The 18,496-nt window shown below is 41.5% G+C and overlaps 1 protein-coding gene across 3 annotated transcripts in view; it reads left to right on the forward strand.

The window, feature by feature from the left end:
- Positions 1–15,185: 15,185 nt before the first annotated feature.
- Positions 15,186–18,496, forward strand: part of USP47 (ubiquitin specific peptidase 47) — a 108,630-nt gene continuing 105,319 nt past the window's right edge. For 2 of the 3 annotated variants that reach the window (XM_021001973.2, XM_021001975.2), the window contains exon 1: positions 15,186–15,409. In XM_021001973.2, coding sequence (XP_020857632.1) covers positions 15,371–15,409 — 39 coding nt within the window. In that variant the 5' untranslated portion in view covers positions 15,186–15,370. The remainder of the gene's footprint in view (positions 15,410–18,496) is intronic. The other variant, XM_021001974.2, reaches the window with a different exon arrangement.

The following is an 18,496-nucleotide window of genomic DNA, read 5'->3' on the forward strand; positions in this document are numbered from 1 at the left end:
GGCAACAGAAAGAAACAAAGATTACCTGCCAGAAAGGTAACCTCATTGGTGTTCCTGAGCCAGGGTTCATAACACTACCAAGATGCTCACATTTCTATATTGCTTTAAGGTTTATAAAACTCTTTTCCCATAATGATTCTGTGGTATAGGCAGTGTGAGTAACCATCTTTATTTGATATATAAGGAAGCTGAGGCTAAGAAATCTTATGTATCACTTGCCCGTGGTCACATGGAGTCAGAGCCAGGCCCCAAAAATGGAAGCTTGCTGTATTAAAGGCAGGTAAACCTCATTAGGAAATTTAGTATTCTAAAGTTCATGCTTAGGCCACAAGTACTGTCATCACACAAACTGATGGAATCAGAGCATTTCCCAGCATACAAGGATTGTTTGGTATAATTAATGATTCGGACAAGAAGCTTTAGGCCTTTAACCTGGACAGATCATTAACCATCAGGAAATGTTCAACCTCTGGGGGTCCTAATTGTTCTTACAAACCAATAAACAGATGAATAACATGAAGAAAAATAAATAACCTTTTTATATGCTGAATACAAAAAACAAAACAAAACTGGTCTCCCATGTCTATGGTTAGAGTCCTGTTTATAGTATAAATCTCTCAGCTTTTATAAACCAATGGCAGTGACATATAGGAGCACAATAGTTCAGTCTTAATGTTCCATTAAATTTTAACCACAGCAGTGATGGTTGAGGAGGCATTTTCATTACAACCCACTATTTTCAAGACTTTATCATTCCCCTCAACCTAGAATTCATTTCTAGGAATGTAAATTTTTCAAACTGGTTTATTACTCAGAGGGTATATATTTTTAAATTTAATTTGTCCTTAAGGTTATTTGAATGTGAAGGAAAAAAAATTATTCTGATACAGGGGGCTAAATATTATGTAGAAAATCTTCAGTAACATGAGGCAGGAAATAGAGGTAGCATTTTCAATAGCCAAAAAAAAAAATTTGCTTATTACTAGCTATAATTTAGCCTGATGAAAGTATATAGAAATGCAGTCTTCCTATTCTGGTGTATAAAAGAAAAAAATAGGAAATATTCACCTTAAGCACTAGAATCCTAGTCTGAAATTAATTTGTAGCATTAATTCATCTAATTTACTATAACACCTGAATTCATGATCCCTTTGAGCTAATCTGTGTCATAAATATTTAGAAATGAGAAGACACGTGTCAGAAGATCTCCAACCTAACCCTGCATCTTCAACTATCTCTCTGTACGTAAAACAATCCTTGTCAATTGTGAGATAAATAAATCTGAAACTCTCTTAATTTCATAAGATTAATTTAATCTTCCTTAGACTTTTGTTTTCTCTTCTTTAACTTCAAATCTGTTGTGTTAATTGAAATTCTATTTGAGAACCAAGATATTATTAAGATTGACTACAATAAATTCTTGTTCTCGTTCAATGTTTTTTCAGTCATGTCTGACCCTTCCTGACCCCATTTGGGGTTTTCTGGACAAAGACACTGGAGTGGTTTTGTTATTTCCTTCTACAGCTCGTTTTACAGGTGAGGAAACTGAGGTAAACAGGGTCAGTGACTTGCCAGGGTGACACAACTAGTAAGTGTCTGAGGCCAGATTTGAATTCAGGAAGATGAATCTTCCTGATTCCATGCCTGGTACTCTATCTACTGCACCGCCTGGCTGCCCTACAATAAGTAGTACTGCCACTTAAAATATAGAACACTGGTAAGCTAAAGTGAGCAGATAACACAACACTAATGAAGTTCTACAGTTTCCCATCTCAAAATCTTCATTATTTATTAATATGTGGAAGTCAGTCCAATGTCATGAAGGGACATTTATTTGATGGTCAAGAATAATCAGGACTTCTTAAATTTTTTCCATTTGTAACTCTTTCAGTGCTTCTTAAAATGTGGATTGTGACCCACAGTTTAAGAAGCATTGGTCAAGATGAATGCTGTGTTATGAGGTCCTATTCTATTTACAAAATTCTTTAAGATCAACATTTCTATCAATAATGAAGATGAAAACAAAGATGGCACTCTTTATCATATCTGTAGACAACATAAAACTGAGAGGAATAGCTGTCTATATAATTGGGATCTGAAAACATCTGAACAAGTTGGAACTATGATATTAGCCAAATCAGGAAAGCAAAGGAGTTGGGCTATGAGATCATGCAGGTAGCAACTGCTGCCCTAATGACGATAATTAGAGAAATGGAAAGTGAACATTTAGAAAAAGGAAATGGTGATACAACAAACCAGAATGCCTTCATCAAGAACAGCTTGTGACAGACTAATCTACTTTCCCTTTTTGACAAGGTCATTGATCAGGAGTATACTGTAGATATAGCCTGAGTAGATTTTAGCTAAGCATTTGAAAAAGGTTCTCACGCTATTCTTGTGAAAAAGAGGGAGAGATGGAAGCTATACAATAGTACAGTTAGGATTCAGAACTGGTTGAATGGACAGAACCAAAGAAGAGCGTCATGTCCGTCATGTCCGTGTCAGCTTGGCTCCAGTGGAGTGCCCCAGGAACCTGTGTTTGACTCTGTGTTGTTAATAATAATATCGATCAATAGGAACAGAGATGGCAGGCTTACCAGATCTGCAGATAGCAAAGCCAGGAGGAGAAGCTAACACAATGGATAATAGAGTCAAGATTCAAAGACATTTTGAAAGGCTAGAACATTGACCAAAATCTAATCAAATTAAATACAATAGGAATAAGTATAAAATCCTATCCTGGGTTTAAAAAAAAAAAGTCAGCTTCACAAATACAAGATGGGGGAGATCTGGTTGAACAATAGTTCAGGAAAAAAAAAATAGGGATTTAGTTGACTGAAGTTAAGCCAAGTCAAGTTAACAAGGATTTATCAAGCACCTATTATGTAGCAGGCACTGTTATAAGAGCTAGGGATACAAAGAAAGGCAAAAAATAAACAAACAAAAGCAGACCCTGCTCTCAAGGAGTTCACAGTCTAATGGAGGAGAGAATATGAAAATGACTGTATACAAACAAGATGCATACAAGATAAATTAGACATAAATAACAGAAGGAAGGCACTGGAATAAAGGGGAATCAGGAAAGACTTCTTGGAAAGTGATATTTTACTGGGGATGTGAAGGAAGCCAGAGAAGCAAAGAGGCACAGATAAAGAGAGGAATGAATTCGAGGCAGGAGGGACAGCCAATGAAAGTGCAGAGTTAGGAGATGACATATAGTGTTCCAGGACCAGAGAGGAGACTAGTGTCACTGAATCACAGACTAGTATCACTGAATCAAGAAAGGCACTGAAACATGAAAGTTATGAAAGGCTTTAAAAACCAAACAGAATATTTTTATATTTGATCCTGTAGGTAATAGAAAGCCACTGAGGTTTACTGAATGGAAAGAAGGAACAGGGTCAGATCAACAACCAATTTGATCAACTGACAGCTGGGTGAAAGATGAAGTAGGGGCAGGGAGTTGATGGACTTTACATGGATTTGAAGCAGGGAGACCAACCAGAAGGTAACTGCAATAGTCTAAGCATAAGACGATAAGGGCCTATACCCTTATCTGACACCTAGCAATGTCAGAGGATAGAAGAGAATATATACAAGAGATCTTACAAAGACAGAATCTATAGACCTTGGCAAGAGATTGGATATGGGGGTATGAGAGAGAGTGAGGAGTCAAGTCCAACATCAAGGTTGTGAGCTTGTGTAAATGGTAAGATAATGGTCCCCTGACAGTAATAGGAAAGATGGTGAGGGGAGAGCTGAGGGAGAAAAGATAATGAGCTCAATTTTAAACAACACTGAGTTTAAGATGTCTACGGGACCTCCATTTTCAGATGTCTAATAGGCAATTAGAGATGCAAAGTCAGAGGACTGAGGTTAGAGCAGGATAAGTAGTTCTGAGAATCATTAGCATAAAGATAATAACTGAATCTGTGGAAGTTGATGAGATAACCAAGTGAAACAGTATAAAGGAAAAAGAGAAGAGGGCCCAGGACAGGACTTTGGAGGATACCCCCCATTTAGTGCAGGTGATCTAAGAGAAGATCCAGTAAAGAAGACTAGACCAAAAGCTCAACAGGAGTAAACAGTAAGAGAAGCATAATATCCAGGAATAAGAAAGGGTCAGTCTTATCTCTAAAAGTCTCATGATGGAAAATGCTATCCACATCCAAAGAAAGAACTATGGAGTTTGAAGGCAGATCGAAGCATGCTATTTGCTCTTTTTTTCCTCCTGTTTTGCTTTGTTTCCTCTTTCTGGTGGTTCCTCCTATTGGTTCTAATTCTTCCTTACAACATGACTAATGTGAAAATATGTTTAATAGGAATGTATATGTATAGCCTATATCAGATTGCACGCCATCTTGGGGAGGGAGGGGGAGAAAAATTTAAAACTCAAAAGCTTATGGAAGTGATTGTTGATAAATCAAAATAAATTAATAAAATTTATAAAAAGAAAGGGTCAGTCTTGTTCTAACTCTGACCTGTTCAAATAATATCTGGAGTTTGGCTCTGGACACCACATTCTAGAAAGGGCATTAATAAGCTGAAGAATATGAAGATCAGGGCAACTGGGATAGCAAAAAGCCATTAGTTCAAGCTAAATGTACATTAGCAGGAAAAAAAAAACCTAGAAATATTTAGCTAGGAGAAAAGAAGACTTCAGAACTTAAGGTCAGGGCAGCTAGGTGGTACAATGAATAGAGCACTGCCCCTGGAGTCAGGAGGACCTGAGTTCAAATCCAGCCTCAGACACTTACTAGCTATGTGTCCCTTAACCCTGATTGCCTTAAAAAAAAAAACCCTTAAGGTGGGCATGATAACTGTTCTGAAGTATTTAAAGAGCTACCACATGGAAAAAGAATTGCTTGGCTTCAGAGGGTAGATTTGAGGACAATGGGAAAATATCAGAAAGGGGAAAATTTAGTCTTGACATAAGGAAAAAACTTCCTAACGATTAGCTATCCAAAAGTGGGATGGGCTACCTCTGGAGATAGTAGGCTTACCTCATTTGAGGTCAAATAAAGATTATGTGATCAACAGTCATTAATAATTTTCCTAGATTTTTGACAAATCGTTCACTAAAGTGTCTCATACTACTCTTGTGAAGATGAGCTAATATGATTTAGATGATAATCAGTCAGATGGACTCAAATCTATAGTATTATGTGAATGGCCAGACTCAAAGAGAAGTTAATGGTTCAGTGTCAACATGGCAGGAAGTCTCAAATTTAGTAGCCACTCAATAAACATTTATGATATGTCCACTAGATGCCAGCCACTGTACTAAACACTGGAAATACAAAGAAAGGCAAAAGAGAGTCCCTATCCTCAAGGAACTCACAAGCTAAAGGGGGAAGACAATGTATAAAAAGAAGCTGGGGACAGAAAGAGGGAAGGTACTTGAGAGGGGCATGATGAAGTCTTGCAGCTGGGTGGGAAATAGCAACCTGGCTGCCCTGGACCTACTCTTTAAATAGCTCTGATGTCTACCTTCCATCCTCTCCAATCAGAGGGAAAGAGGGGCCCCAAGGGCAGGGGGTACTAAGGAGGTGTGGGTTTCAGCACTGCTCTTGTGATCTTTCAGGAAGACGAGTTTCTGGAGAAAATGATGATGTCTACAAGAGCTTCCAGGGATCTGTTCTTGGCCCTTCGCTATTTATCATTTTTATCAGTGGTTTGGATAAAGGCAGAGATTGAATGCTCATCAAGTCTGCAAATTACACAATGGTGAAGAGAAAGTTAACACAATTGAATGACAGAGTCAGGATCCAAAAGAATTTTGGCAGGCTAAGACCCTGGGCCCAATCTAACAGGATTAAATTCATTAGTGATAAATATAAAGTCATATACTTAGGTACTAAAAAATCAACTTCACAAGAAGAAGATGGAGGAGGTATGGATGGACAAGAGCTGTTCTGAAAAAGATTTGGAAGTCTTGGTGGATTAAAAACTCAATATGAGCAAGGAATATGATAAGACAGTCAAAAAACCCCCAAAAGTTAATGACATCTTGGACTGAGATTCCAGAGGGACATTAAGTGGGACATAGATTCCAGGAACAGGAAAATGTGGTTGCTCATCCTTGGTTCTAGAAGAGGACCAATGACATCACAAGGGTGATGTCCTGACTTGTGAGTGAATTGGATTTAAGTGACGCAGAGTTATGCAAAGTCATCAACCTCACTTCCTCCTCCAGAGTCATCAGAGTCCAGTGGCAAGACATAGGTCAAGATGAATGGCTATGGCCCAGCAGAAACATGACAGTCCTACTGTACTCTGGCCTCATCAGAGTTGATCTATAGTATTATGTGCAGTCCTGGGCACCACCTTTTATTTAGGAAGGATATTGATAAGCTGGAGAATGTCCAGAGGGGGCCAAGCTGGATATGAAGGGCCTTGAGTCCACGTCATATGAGGATCAGTCAAAGGAATGGGGCATATTTAGTTTGGAAAAGGGAAAACTCACTGTGGGGGTGAGGAGTAGGAAAGATGATAGCATTCAACATATATTTTAAGGGCTTTCATGCTGAGGAGGAATTAACCTTGTTCCATTTTGCCCCAGAAAGAAGAACAAAGAGCAAGATATAGAAGGTACAAAGAGGCAAATTTTGGTTCAATATCATGAAAAATTTCCTAATTATTATATTTGTTCCAAAGTAAAATGGGCTGCCTAGAGTGGTGGTGGGTTTCCCCACCTTGGATGGGTAAAGGCTTCCAGGCAGCCTTCGTTTCTTCCTAGCCCTGGTTCTGACTTCAGTACTTCAGAGCCACATCTGTGCTTCTCTTCAGCACCTGGTAATTCCTCACCCTGGAACATCCAACCACTTCTGCTGCTTATGCATCCTGGAAAATCCCTCCGCAAGGTTCCCCCTTTCTAACATGGGTGACTTCCTCTTGGGGCATCCATTTTGTGGAGGGGTATCCTCTAGGCAGCCCATTCTACTTTTAACAAATCTAATTGTTAAGAAAATTTTCCAGGCTAGCTTGCATTCCCCCCCTGGACCTGTTCCTGACTTCCAGACTTCAAAACTATGCCCCATATCAGGTACCTTCATTGCTTCCCTCTCCACTTTTCAGTTCCCTTTTGTGTGTTATCTTTTCCCGTTAGAATGTAAGCTCCTTGAGGTCAGAGACTGTCTTTCTTTTTTGCTTATATTTGTATCCTCAGCACTTAGCACAGTGTGCCTGTCATATAGTAAATGTTTAGTAAATACTTCCTGCCTTTCTTTCATCTTTTCTTTCCTTCTTTCTTTTTTCCTTCCTCCTTCCCTCCTCCTTCCTTCCTCTTTCTTTCCTTCCAGCAACATCTAGATGACCACCTATTAGGTGTGGTATAGTGGAGATTCTTTTTTGTGTATGGCCATTAAGGTCCGTTCCAATTCCCCAAAAATTCTGTTGTAGGAGTTCGTGGCAGAGGATTCTTTTTCATGTAAGGTTTGTTTGGACCAGATGGATTCTGGGGTCCCTCACAATACTCAAATACAGTGATTTAGGTTAGAAGCTCTGTCATAATCCAGGGCTTAATGCAATCAGCACAGCATCATCTAACTGGAGCACCTCAAAAACCTAACCCTTAACAGAAATACTAAGCCCAGAAGGGGTTCCCATTTTTTCAGCAGAAAATGAAGAGCTCAGTTTTAGACAGGATAAGTCTCAGGTGATGGTGGGACACCTAAATGGAAATATTTCATAGGGAGCTGTAAATATGAGTCTGGATGAAGATACAGAAATGTGGCTCTAGTTTTCTTCTTTGCAAAGATATTCTCAGTTTGAGAGTGTTTCAAGATAAGCCATCATGCTATTTTTATGCCTATGTTGGTATAGTTTTACTTAAATGTAGACATAGTCTATGTTCTTAGTAATTTACTCATATTGGATGTCAAGGTTCACTCAGGATATTGTTCAGATCATCTTCATTATTCCAAAACAGGTTGACCAGAATATTCCTTCCACTGACTCAGATTGGAACCCCTCTGCACCTTAGCAGATGATTTCATAGGATTCTATGTCCAAAAACTACACGTAGTGACTGTCTCCACACTTAGGCTTGGTACTTGGATAACAGATGCAGCATCTCCAGGCCATTACCCACAGTCTTTTGAATTTGTTACGATGTGAGTCATGGCCTTGTGAGTCACTAGCATGACTAGCTAGAGCCCAAGGTTGGCTCTATACCTCAAGATTGTAGCAGAAAGGACTTGATTATCATTGTCATTTTCCTTCATGTTGGGATACAGCACTTTTGTTTCCTGATAACAAGTATCTTTTAAAAAAATATTTAAATTGTAGTGAGACCATATGAGAATATCTGTTACCTTATGTTCCCTGATACCTCACCCCTCTGGCATTTTTTTTCTTTGCCACAGAAACCTGGAGATGGTGCCAAGATTCAGATACACCGTACCAGACAGAACCTAATCATGTAGCTCTCCTTTTTTCTTACTCTGTACTGGTATGCACTGTGTAAAAGGTACTAGGATCTTAGGATTTACAGTTGGAAAGAGCCTTTAGAGATTATCCAGTCTAACTTGCCCATTTGCAGAGGAGGAAACTGAGGTCCAGAGATGGTAAGGGACTTGCCCAAGTTCACACAGCTGGTACATGACAGAATTTGAACTCAGGTGCCCTGACTTCAAATATAGTCTTCTTTCCATTCTAACATATGGCCTAACCCTATCTACGCTCTTCAAAATACTCTAGAATACATGAAAGGAACCTCAAAGCAAACCCTAAAATACTGAGACCCCTTAGACTTTCCCATTAACCAGACTTATTTTCTGCCTTCATATCAAAATGTGTGCTTTTCCAATCACTGCCTTTCCTTCCAAGCTCTGTGCACTCGGAATAATTTCCCTCCTCCTAGGTACAACAAAGCCCAGCCCCCTGCCTACTTCCTAGGGCCCCTCAGCACCCCTCGCCCCACATTACAACAATCAATCCTTTTCCCTTTCCAGACAGAGTGGGGGGCCTGGGTAGGATGGGCCTAACTTCCCTTCTCAGCCCTGGAGTATGTATCCCTGTGTCTTTACAAGACATAACAATGATAGTAACAATGATAATAACTTTTAAAAACAAGCATTTATTAAGTGCCTACTACGTGCCAAGCACTGCACTGAGCACTTTGCAAATATTGTCTCATTGGATAGGCCTTCTATAGAATTTTAAGGTTTGCAAAGTGCTCTACGTGGTGCATTTGATTTTTACAATAGCCCTGTGAAGCAGACATTATTATTCTATTTTACAGATGAGGAAACTGAGGCTGAAAAAGGTTGTTGATTTGCCCTGAGTTACCCAGTTAGGTGACTATGGCAGGATTCTATCACGGCGCTTCCAGAGTGAAGGTCCAGTGTTCCTTCCACTTTGCCTGCTACGACCAAAGCTCTAGAATCTCCCTACCCAAACAATGTACAAAAGGTGTAATAGCATGCCCATCATTAATACCATTGCTGAAGTGCTTTCTAGGGGTAGTGTTGCCCTTAGCTTGAGTGAGTCTATCAATTTAACATTATTTCAAAGAACATTGCAAGCAGTATTCAATAGATAGGACCTGCAATAGAAATAAGTTCCAAATTCAGCATAAAAGGACTTAGCTTAATATTGGATGCTTAATTTAAAGTTTCTTCTCCTTTTTTGGTTCAAATTTTTATGTTATACCCTCTAGGAAAATGATATGTATTAACTAGTAAACTGAACATAGCATAGTAATCTAATCCAAGCTAGTTATCTTGTTTCACAGTTACCAGGTAATACAATCCTGCGATGTATGGAAAGACATTCCTTCCTCGGCTCTACCATCAACACTAGAAACATACTGAATGCCCAAAAGGCAACAGACACAAGGTCTTCAATACTTCAAGGATTTGTGATTTTGCCAGTGTGGATTGTCCCTCCACCAACATAGGTCATGATCTCCCCCTACATGCCTTACATGGAGATCTTGATTAATTACCAAAAAAAAAAAAATCATTACCCCAAAGCTCACCTTCTAGAGATGAGTCTTACTAGGTTAGCTAGTTACTTAGCTACAACTAGGCCACTTCCCAAATGATCAACATATAATTCATTACTCAATCTGTAGACTAAGCCTTTCTAGCTTGGTAAGATTTGTTAAGAGTTTGGAATCCACTGGCAAAGCCCTCAAGAATCTAGGATTATTTATCCTCTCTCCGACCACGCAAACTATTTTTTAAAAAAACCACTTATTAGTGTTTACTTTATGCAAGGTGAACAACAAAGTGGGATGCCAGCATAGTATAGGGCAATTAAAAACAATAGATTGGAAGTCAAAGGGTCTGGGTTTGAAGCCCAGTTCTGCCACTTATGACTCGTATGACCTTAGGCAATTCACTTCCCTTTTCCAGGTTTTGGTTTCATCTGTGAAATCAGGAGTTAGAATTAGATGATTTCTAAAGTCTTTTTCAAGTAAAATCTTTGATTCTCGGAAAGTGCAGGCAGCTAGGGGGCACAGGGAATGCAGCACTGGGCCTAGAGTTAGGAAGACCTGAGCTCAAATGGGACCTCCGATTCTTACTAGCTGTGTGACCCTGGGCAAGTCACCAAACCCCTGCCTGCTGCAGTTTCCTCATCTGTAAAATGGGGATAATAACAGTGCCTATCTTTCAGAATTATTGTGAAAATAAAATGAGGCATTTGTAACGCATTTTGGATACCCCAAAGAACATATATAAATGCTAGCTATTATCATATGAGGATGACAATGAAGATGATGATGATGATGACACTTGATAAGATGCTCATGGGAAAGGGGAAAAATACCAAGTGACATAGATCTGTCCTTAGTGAAAGTTTGTGTTCATTGTTCTTATTTTTAGGTTTGTCAACCTGGGTAGTTTGCAATTTAGTCATAGTTAATGGGGAAAAAAAACTACCAACATCATATAGCTACTTAGTATCAGAACTGGTACTAAATATTATTTCTCTGTTCCAGGGGACTACAGACTTTATTGCAGAACATAAAAGTTTCTTTGGTTAACTGAAAGGAGACATTGAGTCTGGGTGAAGACTGATTATTTTCTCAAATTAACGTAGTAGATGTTCAATAAATGTTTACTGATGATGATAAAACTGTTTGACTATGATTGTACATCACAAAAGTCATTGCACTGGCTAAACAAGTAGAAAAGTCTATCACCAGGTAATATTTAACTGGCAGTCTCAAATCTTTCCACCAGAGGACACCTCACCCTGGAGAGTGGATATTTCTCTTCTAAAGCTGTGCTTCTCATCTCCCATGACTTACTCACTAAGCAGCTTTTCTTCTTTTTAAGATATTCTGTTCATCTTTTCTGAAATTCAGTTATTTTCTTTCCAATGTAATTTCCTTTGAAGAAAGAAGATCTTTTCAAAGAAATTTGTTTTTTTTAAGAACTCTATGATTGATTTTGATTTTTATGTTAAAAAATGTGCTTAAAATTAAAATAATTGGTTTTTTTAAAGAGTGCCTAAAAGAAAACCTAGCAGCTGTTTAAAAAAAATACTTCTTGAACTGAATTGGTGAAAAGGTGAAACAAGAACATACTGACTTTTTGAAAGGATATGAGGAGGTTAGGAAGTCCCCAAAGACAGCAATTACAATGATTAAAAGATTAAACCTATAAAACTACTATAGGCATAAGATATCTCTCCCTACTCCATTCCATGTTCCATACAGCTGCCAAAGGGATTCTGGTAAAGTCGCAGGTCTGAACATATTGTTCCGTTAATCAGTAAATTCAAGTGGCTCCCTCTCATCTCTGGCAACAAGTTTAAACTCCTCTGTTTGGCATTTAAAGCCATTCTAAATCTAGTCTCAACTTCCCTTTCTGGCCTTACTCTTCCTCGTGCACTATAGGATCCAGCCAGACTGGCCTCCTTAGTGCTCCTCATATTACGATGTTCCATTTCATCCAAACCTGGAATGCATTCCCTCCCCACCCTTGCCTCTTAGAATCCCATAGAATTCTCCTTGAGGACATGTATAGTCTCAGCATATATGTATTATTTAACTTGAAAAGGCTATAAGCCAAGACTAAAGTGGAGGGAGAGTTGGTGCATGACTTTTTGTTCTCAGATGATTGTACTCAGTGCAACCTCTGAAGTTGAAATGCAACAAAATATGGACAGATTCTCTGCTGTTTTTGCCAATTTAGTCCTAACAAAAATACCAAGAAAACAGATTCTCCACCAGCCAAAACTGTACCACTCATATGTGGAATCATTGGTTACAGCAAACAGAGAAATTGTGAATGCTGTGGATCAGTTCCCTTATCTTATTTTCATGAGGTCCACATAGATGATAAGGTTAACACATTGCCAGAACTAGCTCCGAATTTGGGAGGCTCCTGGACAGTCTAAGGAAATCAAACTGCTTCCATTTAAACTGTCTTAGAAAGATTCTGAAGATCACCTGACAAGATAAGGTACTGGACACTGAGGTCCTTTCTCAAGCTGAACTGCCAAGCATTCAAACTCTCCTGCAAAGAGAGCAACTCCAATGGGCTGGCCACATAGCTGAAATGTCAAATATATGTTTGCCTAAAAGATTACTTTATGGAGAACTCATACAAGGCAGGTGCTCACATGGTGTTCAGCAGAAGTGACACAAAGACACTGTCAAGGTCTCTCTGAAAAACTTTGAAATCATTTGTGAGCCTTGGTAAGAGTTGTGTGACACTGGCAAGGACCATCTAGCATGGTGTGCCCATCTCAAGGAAGGCAGTGTATTCTACGAGCAAAGCAGAATTCTGGTAGCTTACTCAAAAGAAACGTGAGATGTGCAAAGTTAGACACATCTTCTTCCCACAAGGTCAAAGGGACTATTTGTGCCTGATTTTCTGAGCTCGTATTGGTATGATCAACCACAGCCACACACGCTATACATTGACCCCGGACATCGTGATGTCATTTTGGTCCTCTTTGAGCTTAAAGGACGAACGATAACAACATACATATTTGTATGCTAGTCCATTTCTTGGACAATAGTAGGCTGGTTAATAAATGCTTGTTGATTAACTCATTGATCTTTTGTCTAGAGAAGAATCAGAAGTTACTGAATGATAAGCTTGAAACACGTGCAGATTTATACAAGGTGAAGCCCAAACCACTATGCTAAAAAAAAAAATTAAAAAGATTTAAGACAGGGCCAGAGAAACTTTTGACATTCTATACAGAATAAAAAAAGGAAATTAGCTACTGTTTTCTTCTACTGGTTATGGATCACAAAACAAGTATGTTCCAAAGCTTTTCCTTAGCATATCAGTTTTGCTAATTTGAACAAGGCTTTAGCAATGATAAAAGCTTTACTAGAGATGAGAACTTCATTATATGGATTGATGGTCCCTGAAAGAGGTTACAAAAGAGATGCTATGGAGATTTGCAAACCACTAAGGATGTTTTCACTGCACACTTGCCTCAATTAATTCAATCTTTCAATATTTATTAAATACTTATTACATGCAAAATGTTGTGCTGACCTTGGGGTGGGAAATGCTAAACTTGGTGTCAGAAGACATGAGTCTGAATATCACCACTATAGTTGACCACCCATGGGACACAACCTCTCCCCTTCTCAGAGTGTTAGTTCGATAACTTGACAAATGAAGATACTGGCTCAGAAGACCTCTAAGAGCTTGCCTCAATTTAATTCCCATGATGAGTGAAGATCCTTTCCAACCCAGCCCATTACCTCCTAAAGGGCAGAAAACATTCAATAATTCCCCCCAAAAGAGGAAACATTTGAAAGCCTACTATGTGCATTGCTAGAAACCACAGAGGAGACAGAGGTCTCTCTGGTGCTCAACCAGCTTAGTGATGCTGCAATGAGATGAGATAGGACACCCTGTACCCCCAAATGGTGAAATAAACCCAGGCAGTGCAGAATTAGGGATGAAAGTACCAGACAGAAGTAGAGGTGCAAAGAAGATTAAGAGATGCATATGGTCAGGGGAGAGAGGATCTCTCAGTTCTGGGTTAATCAGGGAAGATAATTGCTGAGGGCTTGACATTTAAGAGTCTAATTTCTTTTGTGAGGAACCTGGCACTACCTGGAGCACTTTAGAATTGCTCCCCCCTTTTGAGGACTTGGCATGGTTCCAAGACAAACCTGGGATTTCATCGATACGGGAACTCCTAGTGTGGAGAATCCTCCCTCCAAAATCTTCTGCAATTTATCCTGTCAGAAAGATGCTGGGGAGAGCTGCCCTTTAGATTTGTGAATGCCTGGAGAGCAGGAGCTGTCTTTTTTGCATTTCTCTGTATCTACAGTGATTAGCACAGCGCCTAAGGACCGGCTCTTAATTGTTTATTAACTGACTTCAGTGACACCCCCTTGGTCACACAGCCAATCTGTAACAGAGGCAGCACTGGAACCCTGACCCTTCTGACAAGATGGCCAGCCATCTATTCAGCCCACGCCTTAAGAAAAGCTCTTGTAAATTACAAAACAACATCAAAACCCATCACATGAACCCCGAGAGAAGGTGCCACGCTTTTTGCCTTTGTATTCCGCTTGGCACATAGTAGGCGTTTAAATAAATGCTTGCACCGTCTACAGGAAGTCTTTCCTTTAACTCTGATGACTTCCCCCGGTGGATTCTCTCCCATTTGTCGGCTACATGGCATGTTTGCACATTACTGTGCGCATGTTGTCAACTCCTCGAAGGCAGGTGCTGTCTTTGACCTTTCTCTGCATCCCCAGCACTTAGCACAGTGCCTGGCACTTCGTAGGCGCTTAATAAATGTTCACTGACTGCTTGCTGACTTGATAGTTGCCTGGAAATGACCGGGGCCCACCAGCCAGGGAAGAGACAGGACGGTGGCCGCGGGTCTGATGGGCAGATTCTCAGGAGCGGCCGCAGGGGCACCGTTACAAGGAAGCTACCGGACGGGGAAAACGGAAGGAGTGGGCCGCGGCCTCAGTCAGGCGGGGCAGGGCCCGGGCTGGTAGGGGGCGGCCCATTCTCGTTCGGGCTGGAGGCCATTTCGGCCCCGGGCCGGGCAGCGCCAGGACCCCCCGCAGGGGACCAGCGAGGGAGCAGGGTCCGCCTGGCCCAGGAGCCGACCGCTCGCGGGGCCGGGAGGGCTTAAGTCTCGCGAGAGCTCCGGCCGCCATTTTTCCATTGATCGCTGTAGTCCGGGGGAGGGGCCGGGCGGCTACGACGACGACGACGAGGGTGACGACTACGGCGACGGCGACGGTGACGGTGGGGCTGCTGTGTGTTGGTGTTTGCCTGCTGTCGTCCGAGGCTCGGGCCGAGGCCTCCGCGAGTGGCCGGAGTCAGGGCGGCGGGAGAATGCCCGGCTCAGCCGCTTTCTCGTGAGGCCCAGAACCGCCGCCCCTCTCTTCGCGTCGCCCGCGGGCCGAGCCTGAGCCATGGTCCCGGGCGAGGAGAACCAGCTCGTCCCGAAGGAGGTGAGCGGGAGCCGGAGCCGGAGCGGGAGCGAGGGGGCCCGGCCCGGCCCAGCCGGCTAGGCCCGCGCCGCGGCCTCCGGCTGGAGCCAGCCCGGCCTAAGCGCGGGCCCCGCGTCGGGGGCGCCTGAACGCGAAATAACCGAGCCGCGGGAGGGGGTGGAAGCCGGGGGCCCGCTCTCTGTGGGAAGGCTGGGGGCAGCCGGGCATTTATTTAACGAACAGACGGGTCCGTCGGCCCGGGTGCACGGAGGAACTGCATCTCGCGCTTCCCGGCAAAGCTCCGGCCCTGGGGGAGGAGGGAGGAGCGGGGCGGCGCGGCCGGGCCCGAGTCGGAGCCGCCGTGGATCGCCGACACAACGTCCGCACAGCGCACCGCCAGCCTGCGGGGCTCGGGAATGCCGGCTGCCTGCGCTCCGGCCCCCCCTGGTGCGGCGTGTCCGAGCGCGGGCTCCCTTAAATGGAGGCAATGTCAAGATTTGGAAGCAGCCAGTTAGGGGCAAAGTCATTTTGAGGATTCTTGTTGTTTTCAGTGTGCGAAGTAAAACTCGCACACTGACATGCGTTGACAATTCACTTTTATAGATCTGTAAAGAGATAGCTATAGTTCCCCATGTGTCTACAGAGATATATAGAGATTTGTATGTTTGTATATGGAATCTTTATATAGCTATATATAACTGCATAAGTATAGGTACCTATATAAATCTACACGGATATATGTATGTGTGTATATGTGTATATATGTGTGGGGACATAGATATGTTTGTTGAATGAATGAATAAGTAAAGCATTCTTTAAGCACTTAACTTTGTGCTGGAGAATACAGATAGAAAAGGAAGCAAGACCTTGCTCTCTAGGAGCTCACATTCTAATGGGGGGAGATAATACACATGGAAGAGTTCAGCTTTTGGTTAGGGTTTGGTTTTGTTGTTGTTGGGTTTTTTTGAGACAAATGGGCAGAAACACACTGCTGGAATTTTTTGTAGCGATGAAATTCCCTATTGGTGACTTAAATGTTGTATTAGCTGATCTATATAGTCCCAGCTTTTGTGAAGACATTAAAATTCCCCAAACATTAACCCTCTGTTATATAGTCAGATAGCTGTGCTAAAATTCTACCTATACACAGAGAAAAATTGCCAATCTTTGTTTAATGACCTTAGAGATAATTAGATTTTTAGTGATTGGTAATGCTTATTTTCTTTGTAGCCCCATTGTTTGTTTGTTTTTTGCCAGTCCGACAAAGTATGAGTATTTCTGCAATGGGAAAACTTAAGCGAAAGTTCAAATTAAGTGGACTTAATCATCTAGTTTGGTGAAGTTTGATTTACTTATCCCTTTACACCTATTGTATAAATGGAGAGATATCCTTGTACCACAATGCTTCTTGTACTTTTGGGAATTTTTTAAAGAATAGGTTCTGTATCAGTGCCTTTGATCCCCTTCCTCTGGGGTCTTCTTTTCAGATTTGTTCCCCCATTTTATGCCTTTCTGGTGACTAGGCATTACATATACAAAGTTCTCCCAAACTTTTTCTCTTCTGGCTTGCACTGCCAGATGAAACATACAAGTTGTCTACAGTGGCTACCTTTATTTCCTGATCTTCTCAGACTTCACTCTTAGCTTCCATATCCTAGTCTTTGCTAGAATTAACTCTTTTTTTTGTTTGTTTGTTTTTTGTTTGTTTTTGGGCTAGGCAATGGGGTTGAGTGACTTGCCCAGGATTACACAGCTAATAAGTGTTATGTGTCTGAGACCGGATTTGAACTCAGGTCCTCCTGAATCCAGGGTCGGTGCTGTATCCACTGCGCCACCTAGCTGCACCCCTAGAATTAACTCTTAAAAGGCCAAGGCCACAAATTACCTCCTAGCAATTGACGCATCCATTGACTTTCTTATTCTTTAACCTCATTGAGTTCTCTTGAGGCTGTTGATCCTTCACATTCCCTATACTCTGCCTCCAGCTCTTGCCTACCATAATTTTTGTGTTTCTTTCCTGTCCTGGTTTTTCATGTAACTCTCCTTCAGTGCCTTCCAGGCACTTTGTACTCCCTTAAATCTCATCTCTTTTGTGCTTTCAACTGTAACCTCTATAGTGGACTTCAAATCAAGGCTTCTGGGTAGTGCAGTGGATAGAGCACTGGGCCTAGAGTCAGAAAGATCTGAGTTCAGATTCAACCTCAACAGACACTGCCTAGCTGTGTGACCCTGGGCAAGTCAGTTAACCCCTGTCTGCCTCAGTTTCCTCATCTATAAAATGGGGATAATAACAATGCCTTTTGCACAGGGTTGTTGTGAGAATCAAATACGGTAATAATTGTAAAACACTTGGTGTGGTGCCTGGCACATAGTAAGGGCTATGAGAACATTAGCTGATAATTATCATTAATAGCAACAATAATAATCATGTACTTCTCCAGCCCTGTGCTTCCCCTACCACTCCTGAGTTCCAGTCCCATGTTTCCAGCGGCCTACTAAACATTTCCACTTGGATGTCTCATTATCATCTTAGATTCAGCATGTCTGAAAGTTGAACTCATTTTACACTCAAAAATGGAAGCTTCTCCTAGCTTGAGGATTTCTCTTAGTGGAACTACCAGTCTTTCAGTCTCTCAGTCTTCAAACCTTTCGCTCCTCTTCTTTCCGAATGTCCAGTCAGTCACTAAAAAGAATTTTTATGGAATTGATCCCATCCTCTTCACCATCTCCATTACAGTTCAGGCCCTTATTTCCTAGTTGTTCTCTGTCTGGTCTCTCTTCATTGGACTGCACCCTTCATTCCTTCACCAGGTTAATCTGCATAAAGTAGCCCTTCTCTTGTTCAAAGTCTGTCTTTTCCATTAACTAATGCAAACTACAAAATGCAGTCAAGGCCCTTCGTAGTCTGGTTTAGGCCCCAACCTGTATTTCTATCTCCCCTTCCCAGAACCTTGTTCCAGCCAAACTGGTTTCCTCATTATCTTTCCATCATGCTTTGTGCTATTTAGCCTCTAGACTTTTGTTCTTGCTTTCCCCCACCCCCAAGCCTTCTTCCTAACCATATTCTTTCAAGGTTCAATTTAAAATCCCTGTCTCCACCAATCCTCC

Source organism: Phascolarctos cinereus, unplaced genomic scaffold, assembly GCF_003287225.1.
Source record: "Phascolarctos cinereus isolate Bilbo 61053 unplaced genomic scaffold, phaCin_HiC Scaffold_9;HRSCAF=440, whole genome shotgun sequence".
Taxonomy (NCBI): domain Eukaryota; kingdom Metazoa; phylum Chordata; class Mammalia; order Diprotodontia; family Phascolarctidae; genus Phascolarctos; species Phascolarctos cinereus.